This window comes from Mustela nigripes, chromosome X (genome assembly GCF_022355385.1).
Source record: "Mustela nigripes isolate SB6536 chromosome X, MUSNIG.SB6536, whole genome shotgun sequence".
NCBI lineage: Eukaryota > Metazoa > Chordata > Mammalia > Carnivora > Mustelidae > Mustela > Mustela nigripes.
In genome coordinates this window covers 73,575,754-73,594,750 of record NC_081575.1, presented here as the reverse complement: position 1 = coordinate 73,594,750, position 18,997 = coordinate 73,575,754, and the positions used below count along the sequence as shown (strand labels likewise).

General features: G+C 40.3%; 1 protein-coding gene across 1 annotated transcript in view; it reads left to right on the top strand.

The window, feature by feature from the left end:
* ZC3H12B (zinc finger CCCH-type containing 12B) overlaps positions 1–12,294 on the top strand; it is a 594,748-nt gene extending 582,454 nt beyond the window's left edge. Inside the window, exons 6-8 of the mRNA XM_059384709.1 lie at positions 8,654–8,888; positions 9,573–9,679; positions 10,874–12,294. Of these exons, the coding sequence (XP_059240692.1) occupies positions 8,654–8,888; positions 9,573–9,679; positions 10,874–12,294 (1,763 nt within the window). The remainder of the gene's footprint in view (positions 1–8,653; positions 8,889–9,572; positions 9,680–10,873) is intronic.
* Positions 12,295–18,997: the final 6,703 nt, after the last annotated feature.

The window sequence follows — 18,997 nt, the reverse complement described above, 5'->3', positions numbered from 1 at the left end:
TATTTCACTCAGCATAATCTCTTTCAGTCCTGTCCATGTTGATACAATTTGGGTTTTCATCTTTTCTGATGGAGGCATAATACTCCATAGCATATATGGACAATATCTTCTTTATCCATCTGTCCATTGAAGGGCATCCTGGTTCCTTCCACAGTTTGGCGACTGTGGCCATTGCTACTATGAGCATTGGGGTACAGATGGCCCTTCTTTTCACTACATCTGCAACTTTGGAGTAAATATACAATAGTGCAATTGCAGGGTCATTGGGAAGCTCTATTTTCAATTTGTTAAGGAATCTCCACACTGTTTTCCAAATTGGCTGTACCAACTCGCATTCCCACCAATAGTGTAAGAGGAGGGTTCCCCTTTCTCCACATCTTCTCCAACACACGTTGTTTACCATCTTGTTAATTTTGGCCATTCTAACTGGTGTAGGGTGGTATCTGATGGTTTTGATGGTTTTGATTTGACTCTCCCTGATGGCCAGTGATGATGAACATTTTTTTTCATGTGTCTATTAGCCATTTGTATGTCTTCTTTGGAGAAGTGTCTGTTCATGTCTTCTGCCCATTTTTTGATGTGATTGTTTTGTGTGTGTTGAGTTTGAGGAGTTCCTTATAGATCTTGGATATCAGCCTATTGTCTGTACTGTCATTTGCGAATATCTTCTCCCATTCCACGGGTTGCCTCTTCATTTTTTTTTTGACTGTTTCCTTTGCTGTGCAGAAGTCTTTGATCTTGATCTTGATGAAGTCCCAGAAGTTCACTTTTACTTGTTTCCTTTGCCTTGGAGACATATCTTGAAAGAAGTTGCTATGGCCCATATCCAAGAGGTGACTGCCTATGTTCTCCTCTAGGATTCTGATGGATTCCTGCCTCACATTGAGGTCTTTTGTCCATTTCGAGTTTATCTTTGTGTATCATGTAAGAGAATGGTCAAGTTTCATTCTTCTACACACAGCTGTCCAATTTTCCCAGTGCCATTTATTGAAGAGACTGTTTTTTTTTCCACTGTATTTTTTTTTCCTGCTTTGTCGAAGAGTATTTGACCATAGAGTTGAGGGTCCATACCTGGGCTCTCCACTCTATTCCACTGGTCTATGTGTCTACTTTTGTGCAAGTGCCATTCTGTCTTGGTGATCACAGTTTTGTAGTAAGGCTTGAAATAAGACAACATGATGCCCCCAATTTTGCTTTTATTTTTGAACATTTCCTTAGTATTTCGGGGTCTCTTCTGATTCCATACAAATTTTAGGATTGCTTGTTCCAGCTCTTTGAAAAATGCTGGTGAAATTTTGATCAGAATTACATTGAAAGTGTAGATTGCTCTAGGCAGTAGAGACAGTTTAACAATGTTTATTCTTCTGATCCATGAGCATGGAATGGTCTTCCATCTTTTTGTGTCTTCTTCAATTTCTTTCATGAGTGTTCTGTAGTTCCTTGAGTACAGATCCTTTACCTCTTTGGTTAGGTTTACTCCCAGGTATCTTATGGTTCTTGGTGCTATAGTAAATGGAATCAACTCTCTAACTTCCCTTTCTGTATTTTCATTGTTAATGTATAAGAAAGTAACTGATTTATGTACATTGATTTCACATTACTGAATTGCTATTTGACTTCTAGTAGATTGAGGGTGGAGTATTTGGGGTTTTACATCAAAGTATCATGTAATCTGTGAAGAGAGAGAGTTTTACTTCTTCATTGACAATTTGTTTTATTTTTTAAAGATTTTATTAATTTAATTGACAGAGAGAGATCACAAGTAGACAGAGAAGCAAGCAGAGAGGGCGGAGGAAACAGGCTCCACACAGAGCAGAGAGCCTGACATGAGGCTCAATCCCAGGACCCTGAGATCATGACCTGAGCTGAAGGCAGAGGTTTAATGTATTGAGCCACCTAGGTGCTCTTTCATTGACAATATGAATACCATTTATGTCTCTTTGTTGTCTGATTCTTATTGCTAGGATTTCTAATACTATGTTGAAGAGTGGTGAGAGTGGCCATCCTTGGTGTGTTCCTGATCTCAAAGGGAAAACTGTCAGCTTTTCCCCATTGAGGATGATATTCACTGTGGAGTTTTCATAGATAGATTTTATGAAGTTAAGGAATGTTCCCTCTATCCCTATACTTTGAAGCATTTTAATTAGGAATGGATGCTGGATTTTGTCTAATGTTTTTTCTGCATCCATTGAGAGGACCATGTGGTTCTTCTTTCTTGCCTATTCTATCACATTGATTGTTTTGTGAATGTTGAACCACACTTGCGTTGGATCCTATTAGTGAAGATCTTGTTGAGAATTTTGGCATCCATATTCATTAGAGATATTGGTCTGAAATTCTACTTTTTGGTGGGGTCTTTGCCTTGTTTGGGGATCAGGGTAATGCTGGTTTCATAGAAAGAGTCTGGAAGTTTTCCATCTGTTTCTACTTTTTGAAACAGCTTCAGGACAATAGGTATTATTTCTTCTTTGAAAGTTTGATAGAATTCCCCAGGGAATCCATCAGGTCCTGGGCTCTTGTTTGGGGGTACGTTTTTGATTACTGCTTTAATCTAGTTACTAGTCTATTCAGGTTGTCAATTTCTTCTTGTTTCAGTCTTGGAAGTTTATGGATTTCCAGGAATGCATCCATTTCATCTAGGCTGCTTAAACTATTGGCATGTAACTGTTGGTAAGAATTTCTGATGATTGTTTCTATTTCGTTGGTGTTAGTCATGATGTCTCCCCTTTCATTCATAATTTTATTAATTTGTGTCCTTTCTCTTTTCTTTTGGATTAGTCTGGCTGGTGGTTTATTGATCTTATTGATTCTTTCAAAAAACCAGCTTGTAGTTTCTTTCATGCATTTTAATGTATCTCTAGTTTTTTTTTTTTTTATTTCATTGATCTCACTCTGTTTTTCATTATTTCCCTTCTTGTGTGTGGAGTTGGCTTAATTTGTTCTTGATTCTCCAATTCTTTAACATGTAAAGACAGCTGCTGTATTATTCAATATTTCTGAGGGAGGCTTAGATAGCTATGTATTTCCCCCTTAGTACTGCCTTTGCTGTATTGCATAGGTTTTGGACCAAATTGTCTCCATTCTCATTGGTTTCCATGAGTTGTTTAAGTCCTTCTTTGATTTCCTGGTTGATCGAAACATTCTTAAGCCAGGTGGCCTTTAGCTTACAGTTGCTTGAATTCCTTCTGAACTTTTTCTTCTGGTTGAGTTCTAGTTTCAAAGCATTGTGGTCTGAGAATATGCATAGAATAATCTCAATCTTTTTTGTATCAGTTGAATCCTGATTTGTGACCCAGTATGTGGTCTATTCTGGAGAAAGTTCCATGTGCACTTGAGAAGAATGAGTATTCTGTTGTTTTAGGGTGGAATGTTACCTATATATCTATGAGGTCTATCTGGTCCAATGTGTCATTCAATGCTCTTGTTACTTTGTTGATTTTCTGCTTGAATGATCTGAGAGTGGTGTGTTAAGATCCCCTACTATCAATGTATTCATATTAATGTGTATCTTTATCTTGATTAACAGTTGTCTTATGTTGTTGGCTGCTCCCATATTAGGGGCACAAATATTTACAATTGTTAGATATTCTTGGTGGATAGACCCTTTAAGAAAGATGTACTGTCCTTCTGTATCTCCGACTATAGCCTTTAGTTTAAAATCTAATTTATCTGATATGAGAATCACTACCCCAGCCTTCTTTTGAGGCCTATTGGCATGAAAGATGCTTCTCCATCACTTCACTTTCAGTTGGATGTATCCTTAGTTTCAAAATGGGTCTCTTGTAGACAACATATGGATGGATCCTGTCATTTTATCCAATCTGCAACCTTGTGCCATTTTATGGGAGTGTTTAGGTCATTCATGTTGAGAGTGATTATTGAGAGATCTGTTTTTATTGATATCGTGTTGCCTGTGAAACCTTTGTTTCTATACATTGTCCCCAGAAATTTCTGTTCAATGACACTCTTGGGTTCTTTCTTCTCTTATAGAATCCCCTTTAATATTTCTTGTAGTGCCGGCTTGGTGGTCACATACTCTTTTTAAACCTTACCAGTCTTGGAAGCTATCTCCATCCATTTTGAATGTCAGCCTTGCTGGATAAAGTATTCTTGGCTGCATGTTCTTTTCATTTAGTGCCCTGAATACTTCTTGCCAGCCCTTTCTGGCTTTCCAGGTTTCTGTGGACAGGTCTGATGTTGTTCTGATGGACCTTCCTCTGTACATAAGGAATCTCTTTGCCCTAAGCTGCTTTCAAGAGCTCCTATTTAAAATCATGATTCATCATTTTCACAATCAGGAGTCTTGAGGTCTTTCTAGATTCTATGATCTTAGGGGGGGGGGTGACCTTTCTGCCTCTAGGACATGAACACTGGTTCTATTCCCCAGATTGGAAAATTTTGATGGAGAATTTGTTCAACTCTATCCTGCAGTCTTCTTTCTTTCTCCTCCCCCTCAGGGATTCTAATAATTCTGATGTTGTAATGTTTCATTGTGTCATTTATTTCCCTAATTCTGTTTTCATGGCTTCTAAGCTGTTTGTTCCAGGCCTCCTCCTGATCCCCTTTTTCTCTATCAGTTTGCCCTCTTGATCACTGATTCTATCTTCTGCCTCAGTTACTCTAGTTGCTAGAGAATTTAGATTAGATTGTGATTCATTGGTAACATTGTTAACATCTTTTTTTAAAGATTTTATTTGTTTATTTGACAGAGATCACAAGCAGGCAGAGAGGTGGGCAGAGAGAGAGAGGGAGGGAAGCAGGCTCCTTGCTGAGCAGAGAGCCCAATGTGGGGCTCGATCCCAGGACCCTGGGATCATGACCTGAGCCAAAGGCAGAAGCTTTAACCCAATGAGCCACCCAGGTGCCCCAGCATTGTTAACATCTTCCCTGATGGCTTTCACTTCTGCCCTAATTGATTCCATGTTGTCATTAATGGTTTTCTCCAACCTAGCCATTGCCCTCAATTCCCTTTCCAACATACTGTTTATGTCCATATCCAATAGTTCTGTGGCACAGGGCCCAATCTCTGAATTTTTCCTCTGTTGGGCATTCCTCCTCCTAGTCATTTTGGTGAGAGATGGCTGAAGGGATGGGTAGCTGAATGTATCAACCATGATCCAGGCAGAATGAACCCTGGAACACTTCTGAGCAATCGGGAGTCCCCACCAAAAAGAAGGAAAAAAGAAAAAAAGAGAGAGAGATAGGAAGAGACAGACTGAGGGGGGGGGATAGAAAGAATAAAAAAAGACCCACTCATAATGGGTCCCAAAGTTAAAATTTAGAAGGTATGCAAACAAAAACGGACAAACAAAAAGACTGACAAAAGTAAATGACAAGAAAAAAAAAAAAAAAGAACCCAGCCAAAAGGCACCCCAAGTATAAGATTTATATACTACCAGAACAAAAACAAATATGCAGAAACACAGATAGATGAAAAAGATGGGAGGGTGGTTCTAAATCCTCAGTGTGGGTGAGGAAGGTTATTTTGATTCTTCCTGGGTGTATATTGATATCTTTGTTTAAAGGACTCAACTTTCCCGAAATAAAGGGGGATTAAAACTGGTTTATATATAGGGGTAGTATTGATTGGGGAAAGAGGATTATCTTGAAGCTTATCTCTGTAAGAATATTAAAAAAAATAGAAAATCAAATGAAAAACACAGACATATTTATCAGGAAAGTTCAAGTTAAAAGGTTATTATAGGGTGTGTTGTACTGAACCTCTCGTTTTGATGGTAAACAGGTTAAAAATTATTAAAAATTAAAAAGAACAAGAATAGTTGGAAGGAATTAAAAATAAAAATTGTATCTATTAAACTCTACCAGGAGTTTAATATTTTCTTTTCCCCCGGTAATGGGGTTTTACAGTTTTATGGGGACCCTGTGGTGGTTGTCCTCTTGTGTTTTTGTTTCTGTTTTTGTTTTTGGCTGGTTTTCTGGGGGAGGGGCAGTCTTTTTCAGGCAGTATTGCTAGAGTTGAGTCCTCCTGCCCCTTATTAAGTGGCTGGTCTCTGAGGAAACCAGTGTTTCAGGCTTTTGTTCTCTGGAGGGTTGTTTTGTTTTGTTTTGTTTTCCCCTTGGTGGCTTTTGGCTGTTCTTTGGAGGTTTAGAGGAAAGCAAACTGCACCCAGACCTCAGTCTCAGAAAGAAGGCTCAGTCTGTTCCCCTCTGGCTGGTCCAGAGCACATAAACTCCTCCTCTGCAACCTCCCACAAGTCACATGTCTCCAGCCACAGGGGGTCTCAGGAGCTCCCGCTTGTCTCTGCATCCGACTGTTACTAAGACCACGAGCAATATTAGTCCAGAGAGCTGCTTCCAGTGGCTGTCTTTGCCCCAGCTCTCTGGGCAGGTCCAGCCCACTGGAGAGATCTCAACCAGAGAAGTGCACAGAGACTTTCACTTTGGCCCAGGCTGGGAGTGTTCAGACTCTTGAACTAGAAAGCACTGGCTAGCACCCACACTGACCTCTCTCAGGGGAGGGTGTGGAGCATGACTCAGACCCTGGTTGTGTTGTGAATGTGCAGAGTGCAAAAGGCTGTGGTTCTAGAGAGCGCCGGCTGTCATCCACACCAGATGCTCTCACGTGCATGCTAGTATCTCAGGGACCATGGCCTGGATGCTTCGCAGCACTCTCTTTGGTATGGCGTCGGTGGTGTCCATCCTGGGTCTGTGGGTTTGAGCTCGTGCTCCCGTAACTGTCTGATTCTACCAGTTTCCCCTTAATATCTTTTTCTCTTTTTGAGTGCTTTTAATCAGACTCCAAGTTAATGCTGGCCCTCAATCACAGGGCACTCTCATATTGGGGTATTACTTTCCAATGGGTCAATTATGGTGGCTCCCTACCCCTTTTGTTTATTCTCTGATATCAGTCTGACATTCCCACTCCACTTTACCTGTCCACTGGATTGTATTCTGCCCCCTGTAAAGATCTAGAAGTGTATAATCCTACATCTCAGGCTGATTTCATGGGTGTTCAGTGCTCTGGTAGATAATCATCTCACTTTAGGCGACCAGTTGAAACAGCATCTCCTACTCCTTTGCCATATCCCTCCTCCCCCCAAAAAAATCATTTATTGTCTTCTTAATTTTGACCATTCTAACTGATGCAAGGTGGTATCTCAATGTGGTTTTGATTTGAATCATCCTGACAGCTAAAGATGAACATTTTTTCATGTGTCTATTAGCCATTTGTATGTCTTCTTTGGAGAAGTGTCTGTTCATGTCTTCTGCTCATTTTTTGATGTGATTATCTGTGTTGAGTTTGAGGAGTTCTTCATAGATCTTGGATATCAGCCCTTTGTCTGTACTGTCATTTGCATATACCTTCTCCCATTCCGTGGGTTGCCTCTTTGTTTTGAGTGTTTCCTTTGCTGTGCAGAAGGCTTTGATCTTGATGAAGTCCTAAAAGTTCATTTTCACTTTTGTTTCCTTTGCCTTTGGAGACATGTGTTGAAAGAAGTTGCTGTGGCTAAAGAAATAGACTCTTAACTATAGAGAACAAACTGATGGTTACCAGAGGGGAGGTGGGTGAGGGAATGGATTAAATCGGTGTTGGGAATTAAGGAGTGCAGTTTTTGTGATTTCAACACGTGTTATATGTAAGTATTGAATCACGATATTGTACATCTAAAACTAATATTACACTGTATGTTACTGGAATTTAGACAGAAACTTTTTTAAAAAGGGTAAAAAGAACCATATTATCATTTCAGTAGATGCAGAAAAAGTATTTAACAAAGTACAAAACCCATTTATCATAAAAACCCTCAACCAAGTAGCTTTAGAGGGAATATATCTCTAATTATTAAAGGCCATGTATGAAAGAAGGGGCCCACAAAGGCAAACATGTCTAAGGTCCACAAAAGTCATGATGCAGCCCTAATGTCAGTAGAAGTACTACATTTGCTTACAACAGTACATGAAGTTAGCTTTTTTTTTTTTCTGAAGCTAGCTTTTCATAGCATTTGAGAACATAAAGACCCTACTTCTCTGAGTATCAGCTGTTTGCATGAGGTGCCAAGTAAGAAATAATGCTGGTCCGAATTGTTTTGTGGATCTATCTGTAAGCTTCTGAACAGGGTCCCAACTTCATCTGAGAGTGGATCCTGGCCCTGCTCAAGCCCAGCTTGTAAACTGGCTTTCCTCAGCAATTAAGAAGCCAAAAGGAAAGGGGGACGGTAGTCAACATGCTACAGCTTTGTTTTTCCTTAGTTGTGGCTTTCCTTCAGGCAGAAGGCAAAAATGTAACTCCCACAGAGTGATGCTTTACCATCCTCCTGACAGACATATCCTCAGCATACTGCTCTGTTTTCTTCAGCAGCCAAAAGCTGCTGCTTCCTCCAAAGGGCAAATCAGTCAACAAGAATGGTAGGGTATCAGTGCTATTTCTCACTCTTCATGGTAGTTTTTTAATGTCATTGAATGTCATTGAATCCAGTTCTTTCACTTTATGGAAAACTGAAGTCCAAAGGAGAAAGTGACTTGCCTGAGGTCACAATCCAAATTTGTGTCATAGCCAGGAATAGAAACCACTTTCTCTCTAAGGGCAAATAACATATGCATTTAGTACCAACTTTTGTATTTGTAATATGAGGATAATGTTAATTTCCAAAGATGGTTTCTACTGTGTGGCATATAATCTATATTTTGACAGATCAAGATATCCTACGCAAACTGGAGAAAGAAAAGATTCTTGTCTTCACACCATCCCGAAGGGTCCAGGGCAGGAGAGTTGTCTGTTATGATGACCGGTTCATAGTCAAATTGGCTTTCGATTCTGACGGCATCATTGTATCTAATGATAACTACCGAGACCTTCAAGTTGAAAAGCCAGAATGGAAGAAGTTTATAGAGGAGCGGTTGCTGATGTATTCTTTTGTGAATGACAAGTACGTTGTTTTCAATAGGCTCTGAATAGACTAAATCCAAGTTGCACTAGTAATAGATTATTTCATTTCAATAAACATTTACTGAACACTTACTGTGTACTGTGTATTATGCTGATTGCCATAGGGATAAGAGGTTGAATAAGAAATAGGACTCACCCTTAAAAGAGGCTCAAAGTGTAGTGGAGAAGAGAAAGAAAGAGAGACACAATGTGTTGTGATAAGCAGTATGGTTAGAGTTTTTAAATTTGCTTTGTCTACATGAAATGATAAGAAAAAGCCTCAAACAGGAGATGACATTTGAGATGAAGTTTACAAACAGAGGAAAGGGGACTACTGGGTGTTATAGGTAAAGAGAACATCATAAATAAAGCTATAAAGATGTGAAAGTGAGTCTCATGTTGGGGAGCCACCAGGAATGCCAGTATGGTTGAAACATATAATTCACAGAAGAATGATACACTAGAAAAATCATCTTGTGTGTGTGTGTGTGTGTGTGCGTGCGTGCATGTGTGTGTGTGTGTGTGTGTTCAAGTGAGAATGGAGGGAAGAACGCTGGCCTAGCTTAAGGCAGAAAGGGCAGTTAGAAGGCTGTGACAATAGTATAGGCAAGGAGTACTGAAGGTCTGAACTCCTGAAGTGGGGGTGGGGGTAGAAAGTGTTTACCTCTTGCTTGTTTGATTTCAGATTTATGCCTCCAGATGATCCTTTAGGACGCCATGGCCCAAATCTTGAAAATTTCTTGAGAAAGAGACCTGTTGTTCCGGAGCATAAGAAGCAACCATGCCCTTATGGTGAGTACCTATGTGCAAAACTGAGTTCTATACTAAGGGAAACATAAGGACTTATATGCATACTTACTTCTCAAAGGTTTCCCTTTTGAATGGAAAAATCTTATCTTGTCCACTTCCTGGGATTTTAAGTCTGTGACCTTATGTATTTTCCGTTAGGCATTTAAAGAAACATCTTATAAACCACATGAGTGAAAGGTAACTAGAATTGAAGGAAAGATTAGTTGTCACTTGTTTAAATAATGCATGCGTCCTTGCTGCCTCCATCCTGACCAGTGTTGCTGGAGGTAGGGAAATGCAGAAACCCACATGGCCTAGGAAGCAGAAAGGGCAAAGCCAAATTGGATTTGGCCACAGGAAGGACGTATCTCTCAAGCAGGTGATTGCACTCTCTGTCAACTAATAATACTCTTTTCTTCAGTTCTGTATTTTCCAGTTTGCCTTCAAACTTCATTTTCATTTGCTCTTTTAAAATATAGTTTTTTAGAGTGCTTTCATGATCTTACACAAGTCCCTCTGACACAAAGTTTGTAAGCCTAACAGTGCAACATAGGCTGCCTGGTCTGAGGCTACTTTGCATGTTCACTCTTTTTGGATAATCATTTATTTATGGGACATCTTGGGTTTTTTCTTTTTATCAATTAACATTTATATAAATTATATAGTATTTTCATGTTCATTATCATCATTTAATCTTCACAATGACCATATAATATAGGCATAATTATGAACATTTTTAACAGAAGAGGAAATTGAGGCTCAGAAGGTAAAGTCACTTACTAAGGTTACATGGCTAGTAAGCGGCAAAGCTGGAATTGAAACACGGGTCTGACTGGCTTCCAAGCCTATGCTTTTTGCATTGTACTATGCTGCCTGCTGCTAGCCTACACCACCACAGCATGCAGGCTATGTCTAGGCAAAGTTGTGAATTACAGGAATATGAAGGCTGTTCAACTGCTCAGTTCTTAGCTTTTACACTGTAGTTTCCTCTCCAGCTTTCCACTTCTTCCCTCTCCCCTCACAGTGTGTGATGCCTCCTTGATGTTGTCCTGCCTCTCTCATCTTTGTGGACAGTTAATTTTCTTCTTTAAGCCCAAACACTAAAACTCTTACTTGAGTAACCAGATTCTTACAACAGTTTCTGACAGATTTACACCAGTATGAGAGAGAGTCTTACCCCAAGGCATTATTTTTCAGGCAAAAAATGCACCTATGGCCACAAGTGCAAATACTACCATCCGGAGCGGGCCAACCAACCACAGCGTTCGGTGGCTGATGAGCTCCGCATCAGTGCCAAACTGTCCACAGTGAAAACCGTGAGTGAAGGCACCCTGGGCAAGTGCGGCACAGGGATATCTAGTGCCAAAGGTGAGACAACCTCAGAAGTCAAATGTGTGGCCCCCAAGCGCCAATCGGATCCCAGCATCCGGTCCATGGCTGTGGAGCCTGAGGAATGGGTGTCCATTGCCCGTAAGCCTGAGGCCAGCTCTGTCCCCTCACTTGTGACTGCCCTAAGTGTCCCCACAATCCCACCCCCCAAAAGCCATGCAGTGAGTGCACTCAATACCCGATCAGCCAGCAGCCCAGTGCCAGGATCCTCTCATTTCCCCCACCAGAAGGCCTCACTGGAGCACATGGCCAGCATGCAGTACCCCCCGATCCTGGTTACCAACAGCCATGGGACCCCTATTAGCTATGCTGACCAATACTCAAAGTTTGAGTCCTTGGGGGACCATGGCTACTATTCAGTGTTAGGCGACTTCTCCAAACTGAATATCAATAGCATGCATAATCGAGAGTACTACATGGCTGAAACAGACCGAGGGGTATATGCCCGGAATCCCAGCCTCTGTCCTGACAACCGTATGAGCCATACCAGGAATGACAACTATTCCTCTTACAACAATCTATACTTGGCTGTAGCTGATAGTCATCCTGAAGGCAGTTTGAAGCTGCATCGCTCCGCATCTCAGAACCGTCTTCAGCCTTTTCCTCATGGCTACCATGACGCCTTAACGCGAGCACAGAGCTATGGCCCAGAGGATTCTAAACAAGCCCCCCACAAGCAGTCAGTTTCCCACTTAGTTTTGCAAACCCAGCACCCAGCAACTGGAGCCTGCTCCAGCTGTCCTGGAGACTATCCTATGCCTCCCAATATCCATCCTGGGGCAACCTCTCAGCCAGGACGTGCCCTTGTAATGACTCGGATGGACAGCATTTCTGACTCCCGTCTCTATGAGAGCAACCCCATGAGGCAAAGACGACCTCCTCTGTGCCGGGAACAACATGCCAGCTGGGATCCATTGCCCTGTGTAACTGATTCCTATGGCTACCACTCCTATCCCTTGAGTAACAATCTCATGCAACCATGCTATGAGCCAGTCATGGTACGGAGCATGCCTGAAAAAATGGAACAGCTTTGGAGGAATCCTTGGGTTGGAATGTGCAATGATAACAGGGAGCATATGATCCCAGAGCATCAGTATCAGACTTATAAGAACCTCTGCAATATTTTCCCTTCAAACATTGTTCTTGCAGTGATGGAGAAGAATCCCCACACAGCAGATGCCCAACAACTGGCAGCTTTGATTGTTTCTAAGCTTAGGGCTGCTCGTTGACATGACATAGGACTTATTCCTTTATACAAAAATAAATATTAATATTAATAATGTACTCATACTATGATAATAGTAACAAACAATTTTGTGTTGCGCTTTACAAGTTACAATGTTTATGTTATTTGAAGCGCAAAACAACCCTGTATGGTAAATCTTACTAATGTCTTATTTTCTAGAAAAGGAAACTAAATCTCACTGAGATTAAGTTACTTGCCAAGATCACACTGCTAGCAAGTGACCAAACCAGGACTCATACTCGAGTCCTCTGACTCCAAGTCCCATGCTTTTTTGCACGACACCATGCAATGGAGGACAAAACTCAGGGGAAGAGGTCTAAATATGAAACTCCCAAGAGATTCCATTACCAACGTTTTCTTAATCACATTCTACATTACAAAGTATTGATAATATATCTAATTTAGAGAGCAGGATCAAATCACATCTTGAATTAACCTTTTGGGATTTTTAATAGGATATTTAAAGCTACTTAAAAGTAAATGCATAAATTATTGCATGAATATCTGACCATTCAATATCTTTACTAACCAAGCTACAGGGTCACATCAAGGCTTCTAGAGATGTATTTCAAACCTATTGTTAACAACTATAGTGCATGTATAACTGTAAATATTTAGTTTGAGATGTTTGTGTATCTCCATATAACCTTTTATATAGTGATGATAAGAAAAGCTCTGCACAGTCCTTAGTCTACAGTTGTATAGATCATGAATCCAACTTGATTTTATGTCACATTTCATAGTTTCAACTAGTTTTGAAAGTGAAATTACATGCCAATATTTGAATAATGTTTTCTTAGTCATCAGAGCATACTAGCTCTAGTTTCTTTGCACTTTTTACTTGTCAACATTTACTGACAGTTCTTAGCTTTTAAGTCTCTTCACCTTAGCAAATTAGGGATCAGATTACAGCTTTCTTCTTCAGAGGAGCTGATGGATAAGCTCAAGTTCTAAGCATAGCAGGTGTGTGCTAGACAAGCACAGAAAAGTTTGAGAGGACCAAGGGATTTACTACCAGACTCCACTTCCCTTTTCCCAGGGGTGATGGTCAAACTTGTGCAGCATTACATGATGAACACAAAAGCTGCACTCAAAGAGGGTCTAATGGATACTCTTTAGACTTCTGACCTATGCGGTATTCCACATCAAAGGATAAAATGTAATGGAGGACAGCGCACAGACATGTAATCCACTTTCTTCTGCTGTCTACCCTTTGGGCAATAAGGTCAATAATTGATGGAACAGAATTTCTTTAGGGAACAAAACCAGGGGATTTTCTAAGTGGAAAAAGGCAGCTCACAAAAGGGGTTGCTACATCTTTGCTAATAGTTGGTTCAGTTATGCACTTCAAATACATGCAAAAAGGATGCACTTACCCTTAGATAATTCTTAAATGCATTACTAAACACTGCAGGACTTTGGGTTGGCACCATTTGTGCAACTAGTATCTTGCTCAGGGTGGAAACCTTTGTAGCTAAATGCCTCTAAACGAGGCATTTATTTTTTTAAGCCGTACTAAATGAACCCCTTTTTTAATCCATTGTATATTAAACATTTTGGACCATGACCTACTCACTACTTCTTGAGATGTATCTTGCTAATTTCTATGAATTTTTTTTGTCATGAAAGTTGAGAAGGCCTGGACTAGGTCTTTTGGGTGACACTGCCTATAAATGTTTCTTACTGTGAAACATTCCACGTGTGAGGCTGTAGTCAGGGTTGTTTTTGGTTGTTTGAGAATGGCTTGCATGCTGCTTTCTGGCTTTCTGTCTCTGTCCTTGTTGACTAAAACTGCATTTCAACCAGCATTTTTCTTCAGTTAACCACAGTTTCATATTCATCTTCTACCCTCTGATCTTTCTGTTCCCCAGCATATTGAGGTGTAAAAAGTATTTTCTGTCAGGTATAAAATAGAGAGTGACAGTTGCCACTGAAGTGTTTGCAATTCACACAGTTTCACCCAAATTTCACACAAATACCATTTCCTATCTTCAACTTCTTGGACCTCCTGAATCTGTCCCATGTCTAAATCAGGGTATTTGACAATCTTAGATGACTGTACTGCCTTTGTACCAGTTCATCTTCCTACTACAATCATCAATGGTACCACAGTATCCACTAGTTGCGAAATTTACAGGGACATGGTTTATCTTGTTAGCTGCAAGATATTTACAGCACATGGTATATCTTGTTAGCTGCAATTTATCTTGAATATGTTCATGTTTAGTACTCAGAAAAACTGTAGGCTCCTCCCAACACAGGAAATAATTTTAGGGCAGCATATGTATTTTTTATTTTCAAAAAACAATTGTCATTCTTCTTATAAAATGTGTATGAACTGAAGTAACAAAAAGCAATTCCTAAATAACCATAAATGACCTTTTGTTGATACAAATTATCTTTTTTCCCTGATTGTATAAAAAACAAGTGTACAAAACACATAATAAACTAAGTTAGGTAACTGACTTTCACCATGATGTTTCTGGCATTGTGTGTCACAGGAAAGCAGCCTGGGAGGTCATGAGGGAGCTATTTCCAAAGAGCAAGCTTCTTTATTACTATGCACACAGCTATTGTGTGTACAGTTGCAAGCATTATTTTGCATAATTTCTCTTTAGCCTATTACATTTAATATGTCCCTGCAAAGGGAATTTTGTGTCAAAAGTGTTTAAGAAGCAGGGGTGCCTGGGTGGCTCAGAGGGTTAAGCCTCTGCTTTCAGCGCAGGTCATGATCTCAGGGTCCTGGGATCGAGCCCTGCATTGGGCTCTCTGCTCAGTGAGAGTCTGCTTCCTCCTCTCTCTCTCTCTGCCTGGCTCTCTGCCTACTTGTGATCTCTGTCTATCAAATAAATAAATAAAATATTTTTTTAAAAAGTGTTTAAAAAGCATAAATATATGAATGCATAAATCTAGCATGGTTTTTAGTGAAGTTATTAGAAAAACATTTTCTCTGTACTGAGGTCTGCATACTTCTTGACTTTTTCCATTTTGTTTGTAATTATAAAACGAGAAAGAGAAAGAAGCATTGGGACCTTCTCAGCTCTCCTGCTAATAAAACCAGGCTTCCTTTCTAGGGTTAAGCGTGTGTCCTGCAGAATACTTACCTCTAAGCACTCAGCAAGAATTACTCACAGTGTGCTGTGTGGTTCCAAGGACCAGTATATTTTGCAAGAGGTGCTTTGTACTTCTAATTTTTTCACTAAATTTCTGCATTCATAGCAAGTCTGTGCCTGCTCAGGCCTTAGATTTTGTAGATTTTATTTTTTTTCTCTTTTTGTGATTTTGTTGTTATTTTTATTTCAACCTGAAGAAGTGTGATTCTGGAGTGGCATGGTCAATCCAGTTACAAGAGCCCTTTCAAGGTAGCATATAGCCATTGCACTGTCTCTTAAAATGCAAAGTATGGAAGGGAGAATGACATATGCCTTATGAAAAAGGTCTGTAAAAGTTTTCTTTCTTCTAAGTAAGAATATAAATATAAGTACTCTCTCTCTCTCTTTCTCTCTCTCTGCTAGTTTCCAGAACTATGAAAATCTACTTTTCTATTCGAGAATAAATTATCTTTATATAATAATTCAAACATTGATACACATTAACCTTTGCCACTGAGCTTTCTTGTAACATAGAAGAGTTCACTTTGAGAGGCGCTCTGTTACTGTTCTATCTATGCTGTTAGTAAGGGACTTTGTACAATTGCCCTTTCCAAGGGCCAACACTTTCAATACACTTTTACTCTGTGAACCAGGTCTGAGACTGCACAGGGAAAATAATGTTAAGCTATCCAAAGAGCCCTGCTCATGTGTCCCCCTAATTCTTCTCTGCATTCCCCTAGTTTTCTTCTCCTCACGTCTGACACTGAGGAGGGCATAATCTTAAACTGAAGTGGCAATACAGTTTGTTCTCACTGGAAACCAAACCAGTATTTTTTGGGAGTCTGCTTGTCTATAGTAGTTGATGCCTTTGAAAAGACTCAGCATATTAAATGTCTATCATATTGTAGCTAGCTATATACATAGGCAGATTGACTATTTCTAGTCCTGATTTGTATATCACTGAGCTATAGTAGTTTGCTTTATCCATTTGTGGGATTAAACAAATACTGTTTAATGGTTGTAAACTTTTATAAAACCGCTTTGGGTTTTTTGTTTGACCCAAACATAATGTAAGTCTCAATGACAAAATACACAAAGCCAACCACAAGTGAGTGAAAATATATCCCATCCCCAGTTTTGTCTACTCCTATAATGCAGGTGCAGTGCTTTGCAATGTTCTCACTAGCATGAATGTGCTATGACTACCTAATGAGGTTTTAATTGGTTTCACCTATAATCATGACTGAAAATGCTGTATCATTGACGATAATGAACTGTAACACACATATTTTCTGCATAAACTATTTGTCTACTAACTACTAATGACTGTGTTTCTTTAAGAACATCAACAACAAAAGCCATACCACACCGACCTGCACGTATACTCTATATCTCTTCTAAAAACTGATTTTTTGCCCTTGGGGAATTTCAATAAAAATTTGAAACTACAAGGAAAAAAAAATCTGTCCTTGGGACTTGCAAGAAGAGAGTTGTCCCCAAATGGGTTCAATCTGAATTTTATCACAGTAAGCAAATGCCTTCCTTTCTCTTTGTATACTAAAGAAGCTTCCAGTGCTACTCATCTGGTGTTTCTCATAGGCCTGGACTGGGCCAAGCCTCCACTCATAGGTCAGAACTATGAGGGCTATCAGGGCCCAGATTAGTTTCTTCCCTGAATAGCCTTAGGGCCACAGAAATATCATGTGCTGGGCATTAACCAAAATATCAGCGCTCAAAGCAGCCTGGCACCCTATACTTTCAGAGAAGTCACTGGTGGAATGCTCAGCTCCATCAACTCCATCAGGTTATAGGTGTGGGAACTGAGGATCTAAGAATTAAAGAGATTTGATTAAGGCTTAAGAAGGAGGTAATGGCACAGCCATGGATGAACTTCAGGCCTCCTTGCTCCCAGGCCAGTGAGCTCTTTCTTTCTTTCTTTTTTTTAAGATTTTATTTATTTATTTGACAGACCGAGATCACAAGTAGGCACAGAGGCAGGCAGAGAGAGAGAGAGGAGGAAGCAGGCTTCCTGCTGAGCAGAGAGCCTGATGCAAGGCTTGATCCCAGGACCCTGGGATCATGACCTGAGCTGAAGGCAGAGGCTTTAACCCACTGAGCCACCCAGGCGCCCCACCAGTGAGCTCATTACAGTAATGTCTACTCTTCCCTCAAGCTTTTCAGAAGCTTCCTACTCCCAACGTAACCTCCCCACCCCCACCCCCTGAACAATCCAAGTCAGTCCCATTCTAAGGGCAGAGATGACCACAGTTGCTACAGGAAAGCCCAGCCTGAGCCTTTGGAAGGGGCTATTCATAAACCTGAGAATATTTCTCTCTTTTATCATCCTTTTGGGACTAAGAGTGCTCATCTCTCCCTATCCTTTTCCTTCTTCCTCTATTACTCAGGAATATATGTAATTAAGTTCTTAATGAGTACCAAATATGGACCTGGCCTATACTGGACTAGGGAGAGACAGAAGAGGAATAAACAGTTCCGAGCTTCTGGAACTTACACTTTCATGAGGAAATAAGGTGCACTTACAGAATAAGTTAATAAATTAAGATTTTCTTGCAGGGCAATGGCAGCCTGAGTGTTGGGGGAGTGGTAACAATAGAATTCCAAGAGGGGACAACTGACTATTCAATGCCTCTCTAATCGTAGGTGAGAAATCAACTAGTTTGACCATTCCTCTCTCTAGCTTAACTCTCTGGCCTCACGACTTAAAATATTCCAGTTATCCTGGACCCTTCACTGGTGTCCCAACATGCCATGCTTTTTCTTTATCCCCTCCAGACTTTTACCTTACTTCTACTCTTTGTTCTCACTAGAGTAACTTACTTTTGAAAACTCACTGCTAATATCACCTCCTTTATTAAGCTGTGCCACCTCCTTGATCACATTTTTTTGATCCTTACCTACAGTGGGCCTTGTAGGCATCTTGAACAATCCTTCTTAGTGCTTGTCACTCTGTTACAACTATGTTGGCATGCAAACTCCTGTCCAAATAATAAGGGAGTTCCTTAGAAGCAGAAACCATGTTCTTCATCACTGATGAATTATCAGAAGAGGTGACTCTCAATTATTGTCACTGAATAACAATATAATATATACCCCCTTCCCTTGACCCCCAACTCTGCTCCCCAGTTAAATGTGTACAGTTTGATAAATTTTTCTAATCAGTTCTCTGAACTCCAGTCAGAAGGAAGAGGTCCAATGGCACTGGGCTATTATTGCTTCCTGGCCAGTCCTCTCCTACCCCTCTTCCACACCTGACCCTACCCCTGACCCCACCATCTAAAGCAGCTCTTCCCAAGGACCTGCTTCACAGAAACCAGGTTTCAGAACTCCAGCAAACAATGACCCTTGACTCTTACCCTACCTGAACCTGGTCTAGAAATAAGCTCATGTAGTCTGCTCATCTTTAGGCCCATCTTTGAAGGCCAAGGTAAAGCACTTTGACCTAGGTTATACAGAATTGAGTCTTGAGTTCAAGGCCTACTAATCCTGCTATGAATCCACACTACTCACACATACAAAGCATGGTACACTTTGAAGAGCACTTTCACATCTATTATCTTTTTTGAACCTTACAAC